This window comes from Pinus tabuliformis, chromosome 1_1 (genome assembly GCF_031772625.1).
Source record: "Pinus tabuliformis cultivar Carrire ecotype Pingquan chromosome 1_1, CPIR1, whole genome shotgun sequence".
Lineage (NCBI taxonomy): Eukaryota > Viridiplantae > Streptophyta > Pinopsida > Pinales > Pinaceae > Pinus > Pinus tabuliformis.
Window position 1 is genome coordinate 202,222,457 of NC_142297.1, and position 23,923 is coordinate 202,246,379.

Below are 23,923 nucleotides of genomic sequence, written 5' to 3' on the forward strand. Positions count from 1 at the left end.
CTGAGCAATTTGTCTCAACTAATTCCTCTAAATCTTTTAATTGTTGTCTTTTGTCATCTCTTGAATGTGTTTTGTTTGACTGTAGAAAACTTCTACACACATCTATTGTATATGATAAATCAGATGTTCAATATGAATGTTTAACAAGTCATATGTTTTCTTTATTTCTTTTTTTCAAATCAATTCAAAGATTAATTATGTAAATAATGAAAATCAGCCCTTAGTTTTCTCAGAAATACTTAGAAATTACAATTGTTTAAAGGCTTAATACACTGGTCATCCATTTGAAATCAAAACCTTACTTTAGATGCTTTGGCACAATTCCCCAGCCTAGAACTATCTACAAAGATACAACAGACTATCAGAACACTCATGATCATCCTTCTCAAGCTACTAGATTCTAACAAGGATTTATATCAGGTTCAATTACATATATCAAGACTTGACCTCAAACCTTGACATTATTATTTGAAATTCTAATGCCAAGTATAGGTTGAAAGCCTCAATTGTTACAATGTTCAATGGTCGTTGAGATTGATTATCAAAAAGGAAGAGCGAAAACTTGGGTCATACCTTATCCATATTCTTGCTTACACCAAGATCAAATTTACTAAGAAATACTCCTAGAGCTTCCATAGGTCAAGGCATGATACTTTGATCTTTGTATATGGATCCCTAAATTTGAATTCAGTACATGAAAAGGTAACGATGTGGGCTTTCTTCCAAGAGAGAGAACAAATCAAACTTGTGACCAACAACTTTCTTCCTTACTCTAGCTCTCATACAATGATAGAAAACCAAGTACAGTGCAGTACAAGAAATATTATGATTAAGATCTTCCATAAAATCACATGGAGAATTATTGGTCGACACGTTTCAAACCTCAATCTAAGTTCATCATCAGGCCCAGACTGAGGAGCAAGATCAACAGACAACTAAAATATATCTCAGAGATGCAACGGTCAGTATCCAACGTTCAAAAGAATAATTAATAGCAAGGAACATTAAGGGATAAAAAATAATTTAATCAATAGTTATTTTTTACCTTTTTAAATTAATTCCAACTAATATATATATATATATATATATATATATATATATATATATATATATATATATATAACTATTTGTGAGGTTGGCACTGCTTCTTTTAAATTTATTCTTCCATCAACATACTTTAGAAAATAACCACAGTGGTAAGGAGAAAGAAGAGATCACAATGCACAATAAGAGACACCATAAATTAGGTCCAAGACCAAGGCAAAACCCCATAAGGGGGAAACCCAACCGAATCCTTCTTAGAGAGATCCTTCAAAATACTTCAAGATAAGGACTATACTAACCAAAGAAGACTTCCCCAAGTGCAAGGTTTCCACAACTAAATATCCAACAAAGATCACAAATGAGAGATTGATCTTGTCACGAGACTGGAATGTACCCTTCCTTAAGTTAAGACATCAACCAATAATAGATCTCGGACTTATAAGAGAAACAATTCGGATCTGCCACCATAGAGCTTGGATCTCCAACTAAAAAAACTCAAATTTGCCACCACGAAGCTCAGATCTACCACTAGAAGTCTGATCTATGCCACAAGCCCTTAGATCAAGCCACCAGAAGTCAGATTTGTGCCACAGACCTTCAGATCAAGCTACCAAAAGTCAGATCTATGCCACAGACCTTTAGATCAAGCCACCAAAAGTCATATCTATGTCACAAAGCTTCAAATCAAGCTCTTGGATCACGCGATGAATTAGACCTTAGAGAGAGAGAGAGAGAGAGAAGACTTTCTTGCTTGAGTAGATTGTAGTTTGCTTCTTGAAACACCTTTGCATGAGTAGGACAAATAGATATGCTTGAGAGGTGAGTGCGTAGCAAGTAGAGCGAGTAGGTCTCTTTATATAGCCATCAAAGTGATCCAAAAGGGTGTGAAGGAGGGTAGGCCAACTTGACAATCTAGAAGGCCCGACTTGCACTTGTGCAACCTTCATAAATTACAAAATAATAATAATAATTTTCTTTCTTTAAAAATATAATTTATCCGTTCTTTCAATGCCACGTAAATTATGGCTTATAAAAGTTACTTTGACCATGAAGAACATGCTAGAAGGAAATAATAATAATTCATTTTTTAAGTTACAATAAAATATTTCATGAAGACCAACCATAGCTACATTTTCAACACTTGGCACCAAATTTGTTCTCACGAATGATGAATATTGGTCATCATATATCTCATGATTAAACATATATGTAAGGCATGTGATAAGAAACTTGAATTAGAACATTGGAGAGCTTACCCAATTCTAAATGTCCTCACATAACCCTTGATCCAATATGATTCATACATCATGTTTTACTATTCCAATAATCAAAGAAATAGGAAGACACATGGGTCCTAATAACTTTCAAGGTGCATGTAGCATCATATCCCTTTACAATGTAGAGCTCCAGTTTTGCTTATAGTACACTTCATTGATAACACAAGTTCACTATGATATAGTACTTAATCTCTCTCCACCTCAAATGCTAAGTGAGTCCTTTTTCCCTTTAGGCACACAACCAAGTTCACTTTTATATCTTTGTCTCCCCTCTCCTAACTTTTCTCCATCCCACTTTCTAGCCAAGTCTTGGAGATGCCTTCCACTCTTTTTTGCTACCATAATAATTATGCCAATAAGTGCAGTGAAAAGGAAGAGGTATTTCATACTAACATAAAGGTTGAATTGTTGTAGGATGAGTATGCTTCTTGGCTTAACTTTTCTCTACTCTATAATTTGATAGACATATAGTGGCATTTTGAAATTGCTTCTACAACTATATAATATCCTTCCCTTCGTCACTAGTGGACCCAAATACTAAAATTTCTCCAATGACATCGATAACAATGTGATGAAAATTTCAACCATATAGCTAGTGCCAATTTCATGTGTTTGGTGTCATGTGTGCTATCTAGTTTTGATATCTATTGCTTTATCTTTCTACCATCCAATAATAAAACATTTGTTAGTGTAAACCAAGTGATGTGGTCACGAGGAAGAGATTAACTAGCAATACTTGAGAAAAAGATCTAGGCTTGATAGTATATTATTGTTAACAACTTATGTGACATTAGCTTATTGCCATATGAATTGACCATTTTAGATCTTTAACAATTTTCAAAATGAAATTGCAAATAATTTGATGACCAAAAAAAATGTGCAATGTTAGATGAAATTGGCAAAAAGGAGATGGATGGTAGAAAATGTATTGGCATCTCCTTATGAGCAATACTATTCAAAGAGAACTTTTGAAGGTTAAGAATTGGACTATAACACACACGTGCTAGGTTTATATTCAAAAATTCTCAATGTTTTGATTCCCTTAAGACCTTAATCAACCTTATGATGTGCGTCACACTAGCAACAAAAAAATTCTAGATCTACATAAAATGAATCTAAACACCTTGTAGTGCAAACATACCTATGATAAATTCTTATTTTCAATAGGGCTCAAGCTTGTAAGCAAGATGGTTCATATAGCCTCCTATAATCCTTAGGAGCTTTGAAAGGTCACAAATTCAAGAGAAAAGTGTGTCCAACCAATTCTAAACACCAAATAACATGGAGGTTTCTCAATATCTATGAAGAGAATGACCTTGAAAGTGAGCCTCTCAGTTCATATTGGACAAGTTAGAAATAATTAGTCCCAACCCGTAGTGCCCTACTAGGTATCTCACCATCAATGTTTTAAATAATAATAATAACTTGTAACTTGTAAGGAACAAATGTCATTCCAAGCCTAGCACCTAAGTACCTTGCCATCAATGTTTTAGATAATTATATAATAATAATAATTTGTAACTTAGTGAAAAAATTGTCATTCCAAGCCTAGATTTTGAAATACACCAAAAAAATCCTAGTTTATCGAGTCCCAATCCTGAGATTGCTACAATCTTCCCCCATAAGAAGCTTTGCAACTTGCAAGGAAAAAATGTCATTCCAAGCGTAGCTTTTCAAATACACTATGATTCTTAGTAATCATAGTTTATCTGGTCTGTAAGGTTCTGGGATTGTTATAATCTTTGGCCAGATGAGCACAGTTGCAACATAAAAGTTATGATCTAAATCATTCGTGACAAAGTATAACAAACATCCCTTTTTTTATATTTACTTTATTAAACTACTTCTAATGAAAGTAGAGGCCATAGGCCATTTTCCTCTCCAAAATTATCTTAAATAAAATATAAAATATGAAAAAAAAATTACAAGAAAGAATTCAATGCAGTATATTTTATATAATACATTAAAAAAAACATAATGTAAGGTTATCGATCATCATAATAATATTTATGTCTAAGTTATTGATAATTCTTAGTGATGAATAAAACATTTCGTATTATTTTTTACAATTTTTTTAGATTGCTCACACCTAAGAGATGGGTCAGCGCGTACTCAGGAATAACCAAGACACCCTTGGTGATTCAGACAGTGGTCCAGCCTGGCTGTCACTCAGACGAAGAACAATTAGTCTACTCCTTGAGGGCCAACATTATTTTTAGCATATATTCGTTATAATTTTAACCTTTCTATCTTTGATAAAACTGGTGGAGAACTAATTATTCCCTTCTTATGTTCAAACAAGAACTTACCTATTAATTTTTTAGCTTTATAAAAAGAACAAAACCATGATTTCAATGGGAACAATCACCTCCATAGAGAACTCACGAAACTCAACCAACTCCCGGTGGATGTGGACAGAGGGAATATACTTGAAGCATTGCTAAATACCTAATAAAATGTTCCAATATTTCTGAAGAGTCAATCTTATGGAACCAAAATTAACCTGTAAGCTTATTCAATACAATATGAACACATAATGTATGGAATATCATCACATCTATGTTCACATAGGATATTGGCACAGTGCAGGTTTTACCAACAGAACTAAGAAAAACCCCAAATTATATCAGGGAAAATTAAAAAGCATGAAAACAATATCTTGTGCACACACCCCAAAGACCCTAATCAAGCGAAATATCACACCGACAACTCCGAATGATTCCCACTGTATAGAAATACATATCTATAATGGCATGATATGATCAATTCCCACTGTGTAGGAATACATATTTATAATGTCCCACAATGGATCGAGGGAAGATCACAACAATCTTCCAACTAAACATAGGCCTACCTGAAAATGTTGTCATACACTTCTAAACTTAAAAACCTTTAAATTTAACAGAGCGCACATCTAAAAATGAGCATTACATCCTTTTTTCACATTTTCTTTTCGACAGTTCCCTGGACTCGCAACATTCCAACCTATTTCCCCATTATCTATCTCGAATCCAATCTACGTTGTTTTTCTTCTCAAATTTAATGTGAAAAGAAAAGGAAAACAGATAAAATAAATAATCCATAAATGATAAAACACACTCCTCAATGAGGATCAATTCCATGTCACATGTAAATGTTATATAATTTGCATTTAAAAGAGTGCGTACTTAACATATCTTGGAGTTGACAAGGAACCAACAATGTGATCTATACGATTCCATGGATCGAACCCAAGAAAGAGAGGAGTTGTGCCATTGATAGGCAATCACTTTAGCTATATGGAGTTGAACATTCTTTAAACAAGCCATTCTATGCACATATATAAAATCAAATACAACAATCTCCCTTAAAAGTAGCTTTGATTGACTTCCCCACAGCTTGTCTGAAAGTTTCATATCAATATTGAGTAGTACAATGATAAAAGCTTCTGTGACTGCCACTATATCGAATTTCATTTTCACTGAGAGCCAATTGCAGAATTAAGTTCACAAATCTTAGGAAAATCCCTTTGTGCGAATACACATATAGAGTACATACGATCTAAATTAGGTCTAGGTGCAATTAGCATCACTGAAGAGCTAGTTTTTTAAGACTTATCTTGTACAAAGCTAAGCTCAACAGCTAAACAATTAGTAGACAAATCAATTTGTGGTTGTGATCCCCACAACAAAAACATCACTTTAATGTATCTTCTCAGTCTTTCAGAATCCCCAAAATATCATCGTCATGGAACAGATGAAACCTGAAATAGACACAATCTCTTGTAAGCAGATCAAAACAGATTGCTTTGGCCTCGTATGCATATGCAAAGTATTCGCACCCAACTTAATAGTGATAATGTTAAAATGAAAGAAAACTCGTGGTATTTAATTTATCCTTTTATCAATTCCTATAATATTCACCAGTATGCAAATAACACAAACTCTGCAAACTGGTGGGAAAATCAAGGCAGCATAGATACAACATACCAACTGTATATTTGTTATACTACATGACTTCACCACTGTAACAATTCAAGGCTTTAAGCTCAAACACAGAATAATATCAAAAACAGAAAATTGTAAATGGCTTCTTTCAACTACAGTCAAGGGCTCTTTGCTGAAAATACAAGAAGCCAACGCTATTACCAAACGAACTAAATTTATTAATCAATGTTGCAAACATTGGCATCAGGATAAAATCGGCAAAAGTCCAGAAAACCTAAAAATCGGGAAAATATCGGTAAAAATTGACAAACATCAGAAAAATCAAGATACCATCAAAATATTGATAAAAATCGGCAAATATTGGCTAGGCCAAAAAATGGTGGTTACGAGATAAAATCCGGATTCGCAACACTGATACTAATATATAATCACACAATTCATGGGCTTTGATCCTGTCCTGCACAACAATGCAGACAGATAAAGTCAGTAAGATCAACCTAAACCTATGGTGTAGATATGTATTGCTTACCAAACGAGGAGTTACATCCAGTGACTGTGCAGGGGCAATTGTAGAAAAGTAAATAAGGAGGATGACCATGATAAATTTAGGTCACATGTCCTAAAGTTGACCACTACATTGATTCAGAATAACATCCTACTGGTAGGTTGCCTGCCTTGAGCCCATGGGGTTAGCTCAACCGATTGTCACCAATATTGATGGTCAAATTTTAGCTAGTTCTGTACCAGCAGGTGCCCAGTTCAATTCCCCCTAAGTGAGGCACACAGGGTCCACAAAAGTAGGGGAACATCCCTTTGGTTTCCCCACAAGGTTTTCCTTCAAAAAGAATGGTTGCATTCCTAGGTGCACTTTTGTTCTTTCTAAAGCCCGTGATCTAATCACAAATGATTAGATCGTAAAAATTGGGAAAATATCAGTAAAAATTGACAAACATCAGAAAAATCAAGATACCATCAAAATATTGGTAAAAATGGGCAAACTTTGGCTAGGCCAAAAAATGGTGGTTTCGAGATAAAATCCGGATGTTATCGAGATGTTCACAACACTGATACTAATATATAATGATTCACACAATTCATGGCCTTTGATCCTGTCCTGCACAACAATGCAGACAGATAAAGTCGGTAAGATCAACCTAAACCTATGGCGTAGATATATATTGCTTACCAAACGAGGAGTTACATCCTGTGACTGTGCAGGGGCAATTGTAGAAAAGTAAATAAGGCGAATGACCATGATAGATTTAGGGCACATGTCCTAAAGTTGACCACTACATTGATTCAGAATAACATCCTACTGGTAGGTTGCCTGCCTTGAGCCCATGGGGTTAGCTCAACCGATTGTCACCAATGTTGATGGTCAAATTTTAGCTAGTTCTGTACCAGCAGGTGCCCAGTTCAAATCCCCCTAAGTGAGGCACACAGTGTCCACAAAAGTAGGGGAACATCCCTTTGGTTTCCCACAAGGTTTTCCTTCAAAAAGAATGGTTGCATTCCTAGGTGCATTTTTGTTCTTTCTAAAGCCCGTGATCTAAAGGTAATTAGATCGTAAAGATTGGGAAAATATCAGTAAAAATTGACAAACATCAGAAAAATCAAGATACCATCAAAATATTGGTAAAAATCAGCAAACATTGGCTAGGCCAAAAAATGGTGGTTTCGAGATAAAATCCAGATGTTATCGAGATGTTCGCAACACTGATACTAATATATAATCACACAATTCATGGCCTTTGATCCTGTCCTGAACAACAATGCAGACAGATAAAGTCGGTAAGATCAACCTAAACCTATGGTGTAGATATATATTGCTAACCAAACGAGGAGTTACATCCAGTGACTGTAAAGGGGCAATTGTAGAAAAGTAAATAAGGAGGATGACCATGATAAATTTAGGTCACATGTCCAAAAGTTGACCACCACATTGATTCAGAATAACATCCTACTGGTAGGTTGCCTTCCTTGAGCCCATGGGGTTAGCTCAACCGATTGTCAACAATGTTGCTGGTCAAATATTAGCTAGTTCTGTACCAGCAGGTGCCTAGTTCAAATCCCCCTAAGTGAGGCACACAATGTCCACAAAAGTAGGGGAACATCCCTTGGGTTTCCCACAAGGTTTTCCTTCAAAAAGAATGGTTGCATTCCTAGGTGCACTTTTGTTCTTTCTAAATCCCATGATCTAATCACAAAGGTAATGCACCATATCTATATATATACTAAGTCACATGGTTCGGGTTCGGGAGTGATTTGGTTTGGCTCGAGTTCAAATTTTTTGATGAGGATCGGATGAGGTTTGCCATTAGGTTCATCTATATGCATTTTCTATTTATATAAATATATAAGCTTTAAAATTAAATATAGCTTAACATAGTAAGAAATCAACATTAGTAAAACTAAAAAATGCTATCATGGACTTGGAAATTGCAAGGATAAATTACTAGTTTGACTTGTGGCATGAGTTCATGAGCTTGAGCAATGAACTTGGTCAACAGCCATGAGGTTCGATGAGGTTCACTGAACCTCAAAAATTCTTTTAGGTTCACCGAACCTCAAAAATTCCATGCCAGCAGGTATCTTGCTGGAATTCCCTTGGAGGAGGTGAACTAGTCCATACCAATTACTAAGGATGCAATCCATGCCTGTGGGGAAGCATCCTCCCTTAGGTTTCCCAATGAGGTTTTCCATGGAAAAAAAATTATAAACTGATATCATAATATATAATAATTACTAGATATTATAACCAGATTATACTTTCCCATCTTCTATCAACTATTCAACATATGTATTGGAAACACCGATATGGTTACCTGAATTCTCTTGCTGCAAGATTGTCACGACTCACAACACAGAATACAACCAGCATATCATCCATTTATAAAACATGTCGTACTATGAGAAGCAAGTAGGAGTTTTGCCCCCTTGATACATGCTACAAGCTTTACATGGATTTCACGGTTCACATTTTTGTTATAGTAGACCAATTGTGAAGGCATGTTTTGTTGGATGATTGTAGAGACTAATCTGCATCATATAATCCGTTTACAGAATCAACTTAGACATTAATATCATCAACCCTAAAATAGGAAAAGTCCTGGATATTGAGATGTAATAATATTTTAGAACTATTGTACCTCTGAATACACTTACAATTTAGTTATCCCTTTAGTTGGCTGTCATAAAATGGAAATAACAGCTACATTTCTCATATCTGATCAAACAAATTTTGTGGAGAATAGTAGGTACTATACCTTTTCAGATGAGATGGACCATAGATTTAACCATTTTGTTGCACAACCATCTAACAGTGAAATGAGTTGGTTTCCCAAGGACAACATCATAATACTATCAATACCAAAGGCAGACAAATAGAAACCTACTTGTGATTGAACAGCTTGCAAAATCACTGAACTACAAATTCTTGCAGTAGCAGCAAGTAGATTACTATTTACATGAAGAAAATTACTAGTGCTTCACTTACTCTAGAGTCTATATACATGTCTATGTCCTTGACCCTTTATCTCATGATGTCATTTCTTTATTTAAGAGTTTAATGATTCCTACAGCAATGGATGAGTGAGAAAGTCAATTTGTATACAGATGTGCCGAAATCCATTGCAGGGTCATTTCTCTCGCTGTTCAAATTCTGGTTCTTTGGACAGATCATTACTGAATTGATTTGTAGCTAACTTACGATGGATTACAGAAGAGATTGAAACTTGAAGCCAAAAGGCCATGACATTTTCTACCGTTTTACGATGATTTTCCTCTAATGAAACCCAGGCAGAAATTTGAGACTTATTACGAGAAATTTAATGTAAAGCTGGTAGTAGGAACCAGTAAAGGGTTTTTCAGGGATTTAGTCAAGTTAAAAGGATATGTCTACATCAAAGCTTTATGTAAGGATTTATAGTGCCTCCCCTGGAAATTTTAGACTAAAAAGAGCAATATCATTTAGATCTACAAAGTGGGAAACAAAAGTTGAGCACCAATTGCAGGCCTGTTATGCTTCAAAACTTTCTAAAACAAGAGCTCAAAGAATTAAGTTCAAATTTCGTGATTGGATAGGATGATAAACAATCTTCATAACAGTCAAATAACCTTAGATGCCACTACTTCATTAGGTAGCTGAATCAATCTACCCTTTTGTGGGTGGAAACTGATCAGTTGGAGGCGAAGACGTGTAGGGCAATGCTGGAGCTACAATGTTTAACTTACCTTTATAGAGTCTAGACTATGGTTGGTAGAACCTGATCAGTTAAGGAATGATTATATAGAGAGTTGAGCTATAGTTACAAGCAATCTTTACCTTATGTCTTATCAGAATTGTATAGCCAATGTTTGCTGCATGTATTCAGCAACTAACAATTACCCATTATGCAAGTACAGAGCAGGATATACCTTCAGAAGTAAAGAACTTAGAGCCACATAAACTGCATGGCAACTATAACTTTAGAGTGAATAAATTCATATATTGATCATTTTGCTGAAGAGATCTTCAAGATGGATTTTAGTCCATCACAGGAAAAGGTAACAATAGCAAGTGATCAGGCATGTCTAACTAATTTGTCAAAATAAACTCTTGAGATTTCTCATCACTATCAGTAATTAACATAAGGCAATGGCGTATACATCAATGCATGTGTGCAAAAATATGCCAAAAAATATCCATGTGTGTGCCTGTCTGTGTCTGAAGTGAAATTATAGATGAAAAATCACTGAAAAAACTGGCATCATGATGTTTTGCAATGTCAAACCTCAAACCAAAAAATCAACACAATTCGATTTTTTGAAAAAAACAGGAATTTTTTGGTTAAATTGCAAAGAATAGGAAAAATGGGAAAAAAATCACCAGGCCAATTTTGACCCTCTTTGTGTGTAAGAGAAACTTTTGGTTAAATTGGAAAAAAATGGGAAAAATATCACCAGGCCAATTTTGACCCACTTAGTGTGTGTGTGTGCGCGCGCACACACATGGGCATGTGCATATGTGTGCACGTACATGGGTGCTTGTGTGTGTGCGTGAATGGGTGTGGCTGTGGGTGTGGGTGAGTGTGTGCATGTCTGTCTGTCTGTGTGTGTGAAAATTGAAATTATAGATTAAAAATCGCTGAAAAAACAGTGACATCATGAATTTTTGCAATGTCAAACCTCAAACAAAATCAACACATTTAGATTTTTTTTAAATCAGGAAAATTTTGGTTAAATTGGAAAAAAAAATCACCAGGCCAATTTGGACCCTCTTAAAGCGCAAATTTCATTTCTTTTACTCATTTCTCTTTGCAGATGTTGGGGAATGAGAGGGAATGCATTTTCAATCATCAACAAACAATCTTAGAGGGCCAAACCATTGTTCTCATTGCAATCAAAGTCTATTTTTTGGAACAGGGATCAATTTCTATCTACGGACAGTTTCTTAGATCCCAGGTATTTCTTCAAATTTCACCTCTTTAACTAATTTATTTAGATTTATGCAGCGTTCCAAAAATGCATGTTACTTGCCTCTTATCATCATTTTTGATGGCTCATAAAACAATTTATAGGCTTGTTATTTTTTTACTAACAAGCTGGATTTTTTCTCGCAGTGTTGATGCTTTTTTTCATTTTCCTTTGCCCTAGGTTTGAAGTTGGAATATGCGTATTGCCTTGACAACGTGCTGAAGGATTTGGACCCATTTTGGCAGTATGGTGAACCTAAAAATGTGACAAGCTAACGAAGACTGTCTTATAAACTGTGTGGGCAGCCCACAACAGGAGGGGTTAGCCAGTTGAGATACAACTTAAGCTAGACACAGACATCATGAAGTTGTGATTTGTACTAAATCAAACCAGGAGATTAATCACAGACCACCATGCTATGTATGAAAAAGACAAAAAGAGGGAAGAGGCAACCATGACCAAAGCTGAACTTCTGGCTAGATCCTCAAGAACCACAAAGCATATCTAGGACTCAAGGCAATGAGAGGGACTCCACGTATTCACCTTCCATGAAGGCATCACTTTAAGTACCAAGAACCAGAGATGGCACAACCTTCCATCTGGTCAAAAGGTTAAAAAATAGAAGTGAAAAGAAAACAGTTGTGATGAGTTGTCTTTCCTGGAGCAACATACAATTGAATATTACAAAGAAAAATCCATTTTCCATTCTCTGTGTGATGTTACCGTCATTCTTAGCCTAGGGTATCTGTACCCTACCTACAAGGAGTTGCAGGGGGGCAATTATTCAAAAAGAAACGAATGACATCAATACTAGATTGGAAAACCTAAAAAAGTAAAGGGAGGCCACAAGATGCACTGTGATGTCCAATAGTTGGGCAGATGGGAAGGGTAGGACCCTTATTAATTTCTTGGAAAAATGTCCTAGGGGTACAAGGTTTATTAAATCTATTGATGCATCAACGCATGTTAAAGATGCAACATTGTTGCATGTTGTTGGATCGTTTATCCAAGAGATTGGGCTGCAACATCTTGTGCAAATAATAATAGATAATGCAGCAAGTTATGTGACTGCCATCAAGTTGCTAATGGAGGGTGATGTGGCAGCATCAGCACCACCTTCTACAAAGATTGACATAGCTACACCCACCTTCTACAAAGATTGATATAGCTACACCCACCAGTCAACATCAAACAGATAATGCAAGGCCTTCTAGTGGCAAATGAGCCATGACCATTTCCCATAAAAGGGGGAGAGATGGAATTGATACTATATAGTTAGTTTCTAGATATGAAATTGTAGATGACTTATGATTATGAGATGGATTTATATATTTATGGTTATTTTGTATTGGTTTTCCACTTTTGAGTCCTTCTTTGGACAGCTATTAGGGCTCAGTATACAATGGTGACTTTGAAGTAGAATTTTTTTATTTAGAATCCATTACATCAAACACATTGGAGTTTTTTCAATATTTATTTGTCAATATGTTTATTTGATGTTATTGCTGGTTTCTATGTTTAAAAATTTGAAAAAAAAATTGAATTCATTTTGTATTTTATAATACAGTATACTTGCTGCCATATACCAATTATTTCATTGATGTTGCCAATTAATTCTATTATGGGCTATATATATAAAATCCAGATTTGTTGACATCTTGGTTGGCAGAAATTTATGTGCCAGCATTAGAGACCTTGTTCGATTGGGAGTGTTGCACTCACCAAGTGCCTGAAGCTTTATCCCCTAATGGGGGTGACCAACCCTCAGATGAGGGGGTCTTGGGATCCCACCCCCCTAACCACCTATCACTCATGCAAAACACAAGATGGGGCACGGCTCAGTTTAGCGCCTGACAAAGGACATCTTGGAAGCACTCATGTATTAAAGTCTTGCGCTAGCCTGGGAGGATAATCGTTTGTGCAGACCAAGTGATGAGAAAAGCAGCTAAGAAGCGTGGTGTTGAATTCGACAATTATTCAGGCATGCGGCAGAAGCCAAAAGGCCAATATGGAGGCTTGAAAGAGTAAGTGGACTTGGACGCTTGGTTCAGTTCGCTAGGTTTTGCCCGCGACCCAAGTGTAGTAATTTGGGAGGACGCTCCAGCTTTTGTCGACTGAGCTTTCATTGGGCGCGTGGCATTGTCTGGTGCATCAACTTCGGGTATCATATCAACCCTACTTGGGGCCAAGGTGGAATGCTCAACATTCACTCTCCGTCGGTCTGGTCGAGGTAACTGTTTGTCTGATAGCAGGGGTCTTTAATTTTCTGTTGGAATATGTTCTAGCCCTGAGGCCACGGGTGTTTGATTATGTCTGTTAACCCTAAGGTGGTGTGAGTTAGTGGTCGTCCCTAGTTGGGTGGTCCAGCCTCTCCTAGGGGGTTCTTTGTATCCTTTTTGGGCGTCTAGTGGAAATTTGGGGTTCAAGGCATGTGCTAAAGTGTGCAATGGAGTGTTGAAATTGTTCCACCTATATCAACAATGATTTTCTTAACTAAATCAACAAAATTATCATCAACAAACAAAAGTTGTGGAGACTCTTGTGAAATGATTTCCATAGTTTTCTCAACCATGGAATCCATGCCATCATATACCTCTCCTAAGAAAGGTTGGTCAATGTCAGCATTCCGAAGAAGCCCAAATGCAGGGGTCGTGAACTTTAGCAAGAAATCTATCTTGCTCCACCAATCCTCAATCAAGGCACAATCTACGCACCATATATCCCCGCTCTGAATCTGCTTGTGTCCACTCAACCCAAATTTGACTCACAACCATAGAAACTAATGCTTGCTTAACCTCAACAAGGTGGCGCAACATCAAGAAGTTTGGGGCATATCTTGTCTCAGCAACTTTTAACAACTCCAATTTGGAGTACTCTCGAAATATTGCCTGAGATTGGTGGTGGTTGGTGATGAATTTAACAATCTCCCTTGCTTCCCCTATGATTTCCTTTATCCATGGAACTTTGTTGTTGATCTCCTCTAAGATCAGATTCAGATTATGGACAATGCAGGGTGTCCAAAAGACGTGGTCATACCTCCCCTCAATAATTAAACCTACAACTTTGCAAACTGGTGCATTATCCGTGATAACTTGCACCACCTTGTTAGGCCCTATTTGTTCAATAGATTTTATAATAACATCAACAATAAACTGTGCATCTTTTACCTCTCCTAAGCAGTCTTCCACCTTTATAAACATTGCTCCTTTGGCGGATGTCGCAATGATATTTATCAATGGTCTGCGCCTTGTAACTGTCCATCCATCTGAGACTATGGTAACCCCAAAGCTACTCCAGGAAGAACGAATTGGTGATAAGATATCCTCCACAAGCTCCTTCTCGTTTTTTAGAAGCTGAGTTTTGACTTTCTCATAGTTGGGCCGCTTGTACCCTTGAGGAGCTTTGTTAATTGCCCTTATCATATCTTACTAGTAAGGAGAGTGAACAACATTAAATGGGATACGACATGCATAAATGAACCGAGCCACTCTGGAATCAGTTTCTTCTCTCGCTTGCACATTCACCAATTTAGCAATTTTTCTATCATGAACTGAAGGGGATGCCCCTCTGGTATTTTTGGATGCTGGTTGTTCATGTTGTTGAGTGGCATTGGCTATCCTCTTCCTTGCTTCAACTATAATCATTGGCTCAATGTTAGGAGGAGCTTGAGGAGTAGCTTGACTAAGCTCATCATGCCTTCTTTTAATTCCATCTACCTCATCTTGCCCTCTTTCATATGCCCTCATTACCAATGGGTCTATTTTTTTTGTGCAACCCGCAATCCCCTGTCCTCCTCCATGCAAAAGATGTGCCTTAACTCTTAGGTAGGATCATTATTTTAAGATCCGACCTGCTCGGAACCGACTCGGCCAAGTTCGTCCAAGCTGGAAAAAAAATTTGCAACCCGGCACAAAAAACAGTTCGGGAGGCCGAGTCATGACTGACCCGGCCGAGTTATAGCATGACTCGACCGAGTCATGCTATGACTCGGCCGACTAAGCCGGATCCGCAACTACTTGGCCGGGTCAATCAATGCGGTCAGTAAACCATAAAAACAACGATTTTTAATATTTTTTTTAATTTTTAACATTTTGTTGAGTGTTGGGGACTCCAAGTTGTTTTAAAAATTGGTTAAGTGCTATTTGGGGTCCATTCCCTGTCCCAAACCCTATTTAACCCACTCAAATGCTCTCATTCTCTCACAGCCATCTCATGCATTTGAGTGAGAACTTCAGTGAGAGTTTGTGAGCAGTTGTTGAGTTTGTTTTTGGAGCAGCAGTGAGGAGTCTTGGGCAAGCATTGTAGCTGGAGTGAGGAGCTTCTTGGGCAGCCATTTGGAGCAGCATTGAGGAGTTGATTTCTTGGTACAAGCTTGAGGAGGCAGTTTGTGCCTGGAGGTTTTTTTTTTCACTTGTACAAATCTGTTTTTGCTTATTAAATTCTAGGTGCATATCTAGAAATCCTAAAGAGTGTTTTTTGTGAAAGAAATGAACATTGAATCAATGTTTTTTTTTTTTTCATTTTCAGATTGTTTGCTTTCATTTCCTAGTCAAAAAATGGCACCTAGAGTGAAAGATCCTGCTTGGGCATATGTTGAAATGGTTGATAGTCAAATGCATTGCAAATTTTGCCAAAGGAAAATTAAGGAAGGTTCTGGGGCATTAATAGGCTAAAACAACACTTGACAAGGATTAGAGGCCAAATTACTCCATGTACCTCACCAGAAATTGGGGAGATTAGGAAGGAATTGTTAGCCAGCTTTGAGAAGTTTAAAGAAGATAAGGCTAGGCAAAAAGAGTTAGAGGCTGAAATTGGGAGGAAGAGGGAGATACAAAAAATGATGGCTACCAACCCCCATTATGATTTTGAGGGTTCTTCCTCTATCCCTCATACTGATGCATCCAACCCTTTCCGATATGTTCCTCCCTCTTTTGGTTCTGTTCAAGATAAGGGAAAGGGTAGAATGAAAAAGGGTGATATGACTATCAAAAGTTATTTCACTCCCTCCTCTCCATCAGATGCACATGGTCCTCAAGCTAGTAAAAGTCAAATGCAGCCCACTTTAGATGACCATTGGAAGAAAGAATTGAGGGAGACTGCTTGTGATTACATAGCTAGATGGTGGTATGATGTTGATATCCCCTTCAATGCTTCCTGTTCACCATATTATGAGCCTATGTTTGATGCCATACATGCTGCTGGAAAAGGCTTCAAAGGCCCTACTATGCATGAGCTAAGGGGGTATCGTTTGCAGAAAGAAATTGCCTCCATTAATGAGTATTTGAAAGATTTCAAGGACTCATGGGCAAGAACAGGATGTACCATCATGTCCGATGGATGGACTAATCAAAGAAACTCTACCATCATAAACTTTCTTATCTTCTGCCCACGAGGAACCATGTTTTTAAAATCAGTTGATGCATCTGATAAGGTAAAAGATGGGCAATTGTTGTTTCAGCTATTGGATCAAGTTGTTGAGGAGGTGGGGGAGGCTAATGTTGTTCAAGTCATCACAGCTAATGCCTCTAACTATGTTCTTGTTGGTAAACTGTTAGAGGAAAAACACAAGACCATCTTTTGGACCCCATGTGCTGCACATTGCATAGACCTCATGCTTGAGGATATTGGAAAATTAGATTGGGTCAAAAACATTGCAGATCATGCCAAAAGCATAGCAAAATTTATCTACAATCATTCATGGATTTTGAGCCTCATGAGGAAACACACTGGGGGCAGGGATATTATTAGGCCTGCCATCACTAGATTTGCTACTCATTTTTTGACATTGCAATCTATGCTTTCCCAAAATAAAAACTTGCAAAAGATGTTTTCCAATGATGAATGGAATCAAAGCAATTGGTCTCACAAACTGGAAGGCAAAGAATTGAAAAAGAAAGTTAATGAAGAAACTTTTTGGAGAAAGGCAGTAGAGATTGTGAAGCTTGCTGAGCCAGTGGTTAAGGTGTTGCGGTTGGTGGATGGGGAAAGATTGGCTATGGGCTTCATTTATGAGGCTATGGATCAAGCAAAGGAGCAAATAAAGAGGGCATACAAGGATAGAGTGGCTAAGTATGGGCCCATTTGGGCAATCATTGATGAAAGATGGAACAATCAACTCCATCGCCCTATACATGCAGCTAGGTATTTTTTGAACCCATGGTATCATTATAAAGCTAAGGAGTCAGGAGCTTTGAGGGGGGAGATCAGAGATGGATTGATTGACTACATTGATTGCATGATCCCATTGGAGTCTGATCAGCTGGAGATACACTGACAAGTCACGACCTTCAGCAATGCCTCGGGTACCTTTGGGAAGAACCTAGCAAAGATTGCAAGAGAAGCAGACGAGCCAAGTAAACAAAAATTTCAATTTTCAAATTCTTAATGGTTTTACTTTTTTTTTAGTTTTGTTAAATCATTTATAATTTGAAAGTTGGATATAATTTGTAATTTTGTTGAGCTAACTCATTACACTCCTATGTTTTTTGCAGCACAATGGTGGGAGGCTTTTGGTGGCCATTGTCCTGAATTGCAGAAGTTTGCAATTTGTATTTTGAGTCAAACTTGCAGTGCTACTGGGTGTGAGCGCAATTGGTCTGTCTTTGAGAGGATTCACACAAAGAAGAGAAAATGTTTGGATCAAAAACGGTTAAATGATCTAGTCTATGTCCAATACAACCTCCGACTCAGACGAAACCAATTGCTTAACAAAAGACCTGATTCAGATCCCATTGTGTTGGAAGTCATTGATCGAACATCAGATTGGGTAGTGGAGAGTCATCCAGCACAGTTTGATCCTGATGAGGATCTGAATTTTGATTTAGATAGGGAGGCATCACTCGAACATGATGTCAGTTGAATGCAAATCCTGATCCACCTGTACTACCAGCCTCAACCTCACAGCCAGCAAGGACTCCAGTTGCAGGCGCTCCCTCTACTCAGCCACGATAGAAGCGCAGCAGCATATCTTCTCTATCTCAACTTGCATCTGTTGCACAACCTGCTAGTGCTACCACTTCTACAGTTGCAGTTGGAGATGATGATGAGGAGGAGGAGCCATGGGGCCCCCTGTCTGACTCTAATGATGATCCAGAGATTGATCGACATGATCTTGGATCCTCTGGCAGTAGCTACTAGCCAATAGTACTGGAGTCTGGTCACAGTTTACTTTTGTTGTAGAGGCCATTTCTAGCCTCCTTGGTTATGTGTTTTTTGTTTTGAATCTTTGATCATGTATGTATTGCCATTGGACAGTGCACTCGGTGCCATTTTGATATTCTGGATATATTCATGAGCCTACTTTGATCATATGTTGTCTTCCATCTATATTATAATGTTGTGCGTTTGGAATTATGAATGAAAATCTTTAAAATTATGTTTTTTATAAAAAAATAAATATTTAATGTATTTTTTACAACGACCGAGTCATTGAAATTGAGTCGGCCGAGTCGATACCAAGTCGGAGTCGACCCTCGGCTGAGTCGGAGTCCGAGTCGGAGTTTTAAAACATTGGGTAGGATCCCTTGTACGAATTACTACAAAGATTACATCACCATTCCCATGACCCGGTGACCTCCACATTTTTTAAGCTTCTGACATGCCTCCAAAGAGGATAATATTCAGCCCTTGGGTTGGACCTGGGGCTTGAACTTGCAGCTGCACCTTGGTTGGAAGCCATTGCTGCAAAAAAAAATATTAAAAAAACAAATCTATAAAGAAAAAACGTTTTTCATATATTTGGAAGCATAAACCCTCGAAAAATTGAAGAAATAGTAGGAAAAAACTAAGAAAATGAATGCTTCTTACCCAAATTAATTTTTTGTAGCTGAAGCTACCCCAAAATTCCAGAAAAGACAATAGAAATATGGTTGTCGCTGAGCCAAAAGCCAAGAATGTCGTAGCTAGAAACTCTACACTCCAAATATGTTGTTGAAATCTCTTTCTCTTGTTGTTGAAATCTCCTTTGCTCACTGTTGAAAACGCCCTAGCTGAAACCATTGCTCTCTTCCACTTTTCTCCTTGCTAAAATTGTCTGTCTCCAAGTGAAACGACTTGCTCAATTGTGCGATGAGGGAATGAGGCAAGAGTCTTTTTATAACTTGAGAGGGGCATCTAGAAGCATCCACAAGATATTTTATTCGCCCAATCAAAAATTAGAAGCGAAAAAACAAAAAATAAATAAAAGAAAATTTGTAAAATGAAGTGCAAACGTCATCGTACGACCTAGAAATGCGTTTCCTGTCGTACTGGCCACATTTCCCCAATGTCACCTTGGGGCATTTTATTCGGCCTCTGTTACTTAGCCTTAGCATTTGTTGGGTTAGGGCGGGGGTTTCATCAGTTTCTCTTGTGTGGGGGTTTCGTCTTCTGTGCATTGGTTTCGGAGACGGGGGGTTCTGGTATAGTGTTGCTTCTGCAAAGCTCTTTTGTTACAGGGGTATTTGGTTGAAGACCTTTCACGCGCGGTAGCTGGGAAAAGAGCTTGTGGACAATTATATGTGCATGTCAGTTCAGTGTGAGCGTGACTTCTTTCTTGCAGACATGCAGCACCAGAGAGGGAGACCGCGCAGAGGGGGAAGACACCAGGGTCACCTTGGGGACCGTGTAGGAAGCGGCTCTTCCTCTAATGAAGAGCATTCAGCAAGCATGGACAAAGAGGAAGGGCTCGCTGAGGACCCAACCTTCTCCCCGGGACATGTCATCCATCCAACCTCCTTGGAATCAATTGCAGAACAACTGAGGAGTATCCAGGCAAATATGGACATACTGCGTGACCAACACTATGAAGATTGCAACGAAACAGTGGCGTACCTAAAATATATTCAGCCCAATGAGTCTGAAATTCTAGAACAACTACACAATGTCCGCAGAAGCCAGCGTTGAACAAATGAACGTCTGGAAGCAACAGAGGCCTGCCTAGAGCACATCAACTTCCACATGCATGAGCGATAAGGTCCTCTTGCTAGTCTGCCATGGCATCCCCCGCACCCGCCACCTTGATATGAAGTTGATGGTAAATGGTAAACTATTTAATTTTATGCCTCATAGCCCAGGTCTCCTTGCCAACAAATCCGATCAGAGTGAGGCAGGTAAAGCAGAAGAAAAAACAAACATTTGTAATGTTTTCTCATGATAATATAATTTTTTAACCTTCGATTGACAAAAAAAAAAATCTATTATGGACTTTTGGCAATTTTTGTTGATGCCAATTTTTTAATAATGGTTTGAATCTACATATATAGTGTAGAGTGCTTATGCATCTAGATAACTGCAGACATACACACAAGCATTTCTATATATACTCATGGTTGGGATTTTTCTTGTTGGAAGTGCTTCAACAAACATGCCCTTTAGTTGGTAAAAAGTGTTGTCTTCCACGCACTTACAAGTAAAACCTATGTCAGCCTTGTTGTTGAGCCAAGTTAACTTGGTCTCAAGTCCGACTCTCTACAGGCATGTCAAATATAATTGTCTAAAAGGAAAGGAAAAGAAACCCCTCATTTTGAACAATTTCATACTACTGAGTCTAAGTAAAACTCTAACACTCCAGCCTCACTAAGTCATTTCGGCCAAATTGAGTCCTCCAAACATTGGCATGCTCTAAGGGGCTACAACGCAATGAATGAGCTTACATTTTTTTGGAAATCGTGGCTAAGAACCTACTCTACTAAAGCCACTGAGGACTTCCACACAGTCTAATCTCCTTCAAACTCATACCATTTCGGCTTGCCAAATTTCAGTGGGAAATAGAACACTAGCAGATGACTTGAAAGTTGACACTCTATTGACCCCACCAGTGAACCAACACTACAGTTATCATATGCATAGTTGTTTGAACAATTTCTAATCATATTTGTATGGTTTCTACATCTACATGCATATATCCTACATGCAAACATATATATACACATATGAGTATATAAACAAATATCGGTTCATAAAATCTATATACCAACATTTGGAGACTCTGGTTGGCAATTCCAAGTTGTCACCTGAGTTCAACTACAGTCTTTGAGGAAACCAAGACAAGTCGGCCCTTCCAAGGTTGAATTATCTGACACTCGCAGGTCAAACGCGAGTCCGACTGAATCTGTGTCTCTAACTTCCAAGTCTCACAAGTCAGACTCAATTGTCCAGCTATAACAGACAATGAAAAACCAATACAAAGCCCTTATTTTACGGTTTCCAAACCTTACCATCTATGTAATTTAAAATTAAATAATTTAAAATTTAAAATAAATTTGCACTATCTAGAAATTACAAACTTTGGTTTGAATCAAAATATATATTTTTTCACTTGAAAGTTGAGACAATTGTTAAATTGTAGCAAGAAAATGCTTCATTTGACTTGTGGCTTAGTCAAATGGAGAAATTCAAATTTCCAATTCAGCAGGATGACTTGAGTTGTAGTTAGCAGGAGTGACATAGCCAAGACACTCAATTAAGTCAGTCAATTCGAGTTTGTGGGCAAGAAGTAGAGTTGTGCATGAGTTGATTGCTAAGATCTAGTAGTCTGGTGGAGTTATATTTAGAGAAACTCAATTATTTAAGTTCTAGTCTAGAATATAGTTAGTATGAGTTCAGTTGAGTAGTTGTAATTGTTGTTAATTCATTGATCCCTCAGTTAACAAGTCAATTTACTAAAAATAGCCCTAGTCATGCATGCAATTCGAATTGCCTAGTGGAGTGGAGGAAAAAGGCATAATTGCAATTATTATTATATACTAGTGAGTGTGCAGAGTTTGCATTGAGCAAGTGAGTTAATTCTCTTAGGATTGCGCAAGAAAATAGGGGGCTCTTCCTATTCTTTAGGAGCAAGAATTGTACAAGGAAATAGGAGGAAGCGGGAGGCCTATTGCACCTAGGTATTGGACAGAGAAGACTCAGAAGGAGGAGATTAGTATTGCAGTGCAGGTTGAACTTCAAGAATTGAAGTTGTCGTTGTGATAGATCAATTTTCTCATCTGATATAATACAAATAGAGGAGGGGTTTTTTCCCAGTTGGGTTCCGCAGTAAAAACTGTATTCATTGTGATTGAATGATTGCATGTGTTTCTATTATATGTTTTCCCTTCAGCAATTTAAGTATAAGACATTTGTGTCTATTGATTTCAGTCTGAATTCATTAACAGCTGCAAATTTAGAGTTATTTCTACAACTATGTATATTTTCTTTCAAACAGATTCACCTATTAATTCACATAATAAATAAGTTGCAGTCACTTTGATGATAAGCGAATATGTTTATAAATGTATATATACATATATGTGTTTGGAGACTAGGCATTTATTTGCATTTATGTGCATACAGGTATGTATGTGCATATATACAGAAGGGTACACCCGTCCTAACCCAGGTTTTGTTAAACATAGAGGAACAGAACTGAATGTTGTAACTTTTTATACGATGGATCTAGATAGCTTAGTTATTGTTACTGTTTAAATATGTAATAATACAAAGTATGTTGACTTTCTCACGTTATGGCAGTTAAGTGAAAACCTCAATTTGGCATACACCAGAGAAGTGTTGAAGATCTCCCCCAATTAGGGGAGTGGAGCACCTTCGTTCGATCCATGCAACAAATATATACGTCACCATGCTTCATCTCTGTGTGTATGCATGAGTGCGTGCTTGAAATAAATATCTATAGAATTTTGTACATACATTAACATATTCGTATCAGTGATCAGAGGTTATTTTTTGCAAAGTGGGGACTTACTCCTCTTCTCCAAGCTTGACGGAGGTTCCTCCGTACTCTGGCAGCAGTACTGTATCACCTTCCTTGACACAGACAGGTATCACATTGCCATTTTTTGAAACCTTGCCTGGACCAACTCCAATAACCTTGCCCGAGTTTAACTGTTATAAAAGCAATCAAAACCCAATAAAAATACATGTGTTGCATGCAACTCAGAAAGAATATATGATGAAAAACTCAATATTTGCGCTGTCAATTAAGGGGAAAAAAAAAAAAAAACACACAAATCATTGTAGACCTTCGATGCTCCTGCGGATTCTGGGAGCAATACTCCTCCGCTCGACACAGTTTTTTGCGCAATCTTTTGCACTAGAACCCGATCGAATAGAGGAATCAACCTCTTCGCCATTGATCTGGATGTAAAAGCAGCAGTTGATTACAATGTTGTCGGGGATGACTGTGGTTTATGGTTTAAGGCGGGAGTAGAATTTTATAAAGCGATAACCTAGGGTTTGGGATCCCCA

General features: G+C 37.6%; 1 protein-coding gene across 1 annotated transcript; it reads right to left on the reverse strand.

Moving 5' to 3' along the window:
- Positions 1 to 5,442: 5,442 nt before the first annotated feature.
- Positions 5,443 to 23,922, reverse strand: LOC149212224 (10 kDa chaperonin, mitochondrial-like). Its single transcript, XM_089391784.1, has 3 exons — positions 23,698 to 23,922; positions 23,421 to 23,560; positions 5,443 to 6,063 (listed from the first exon to the last, which is right to left on the reverse strand). Exons 1-3 carry the CDS (start codon positions 23,806 to 23,808, stop codon positions 6,015 to 6,017), a joined length of 300 nt encoding a protein of 99 aa, XP_089247910.1. The 5' UTR covers positions 23,809 to 23,922; the 3' UTR covers positions 5,443 to 6,014.
- Position 23,923: the final 1 nt, after the last annotated feature.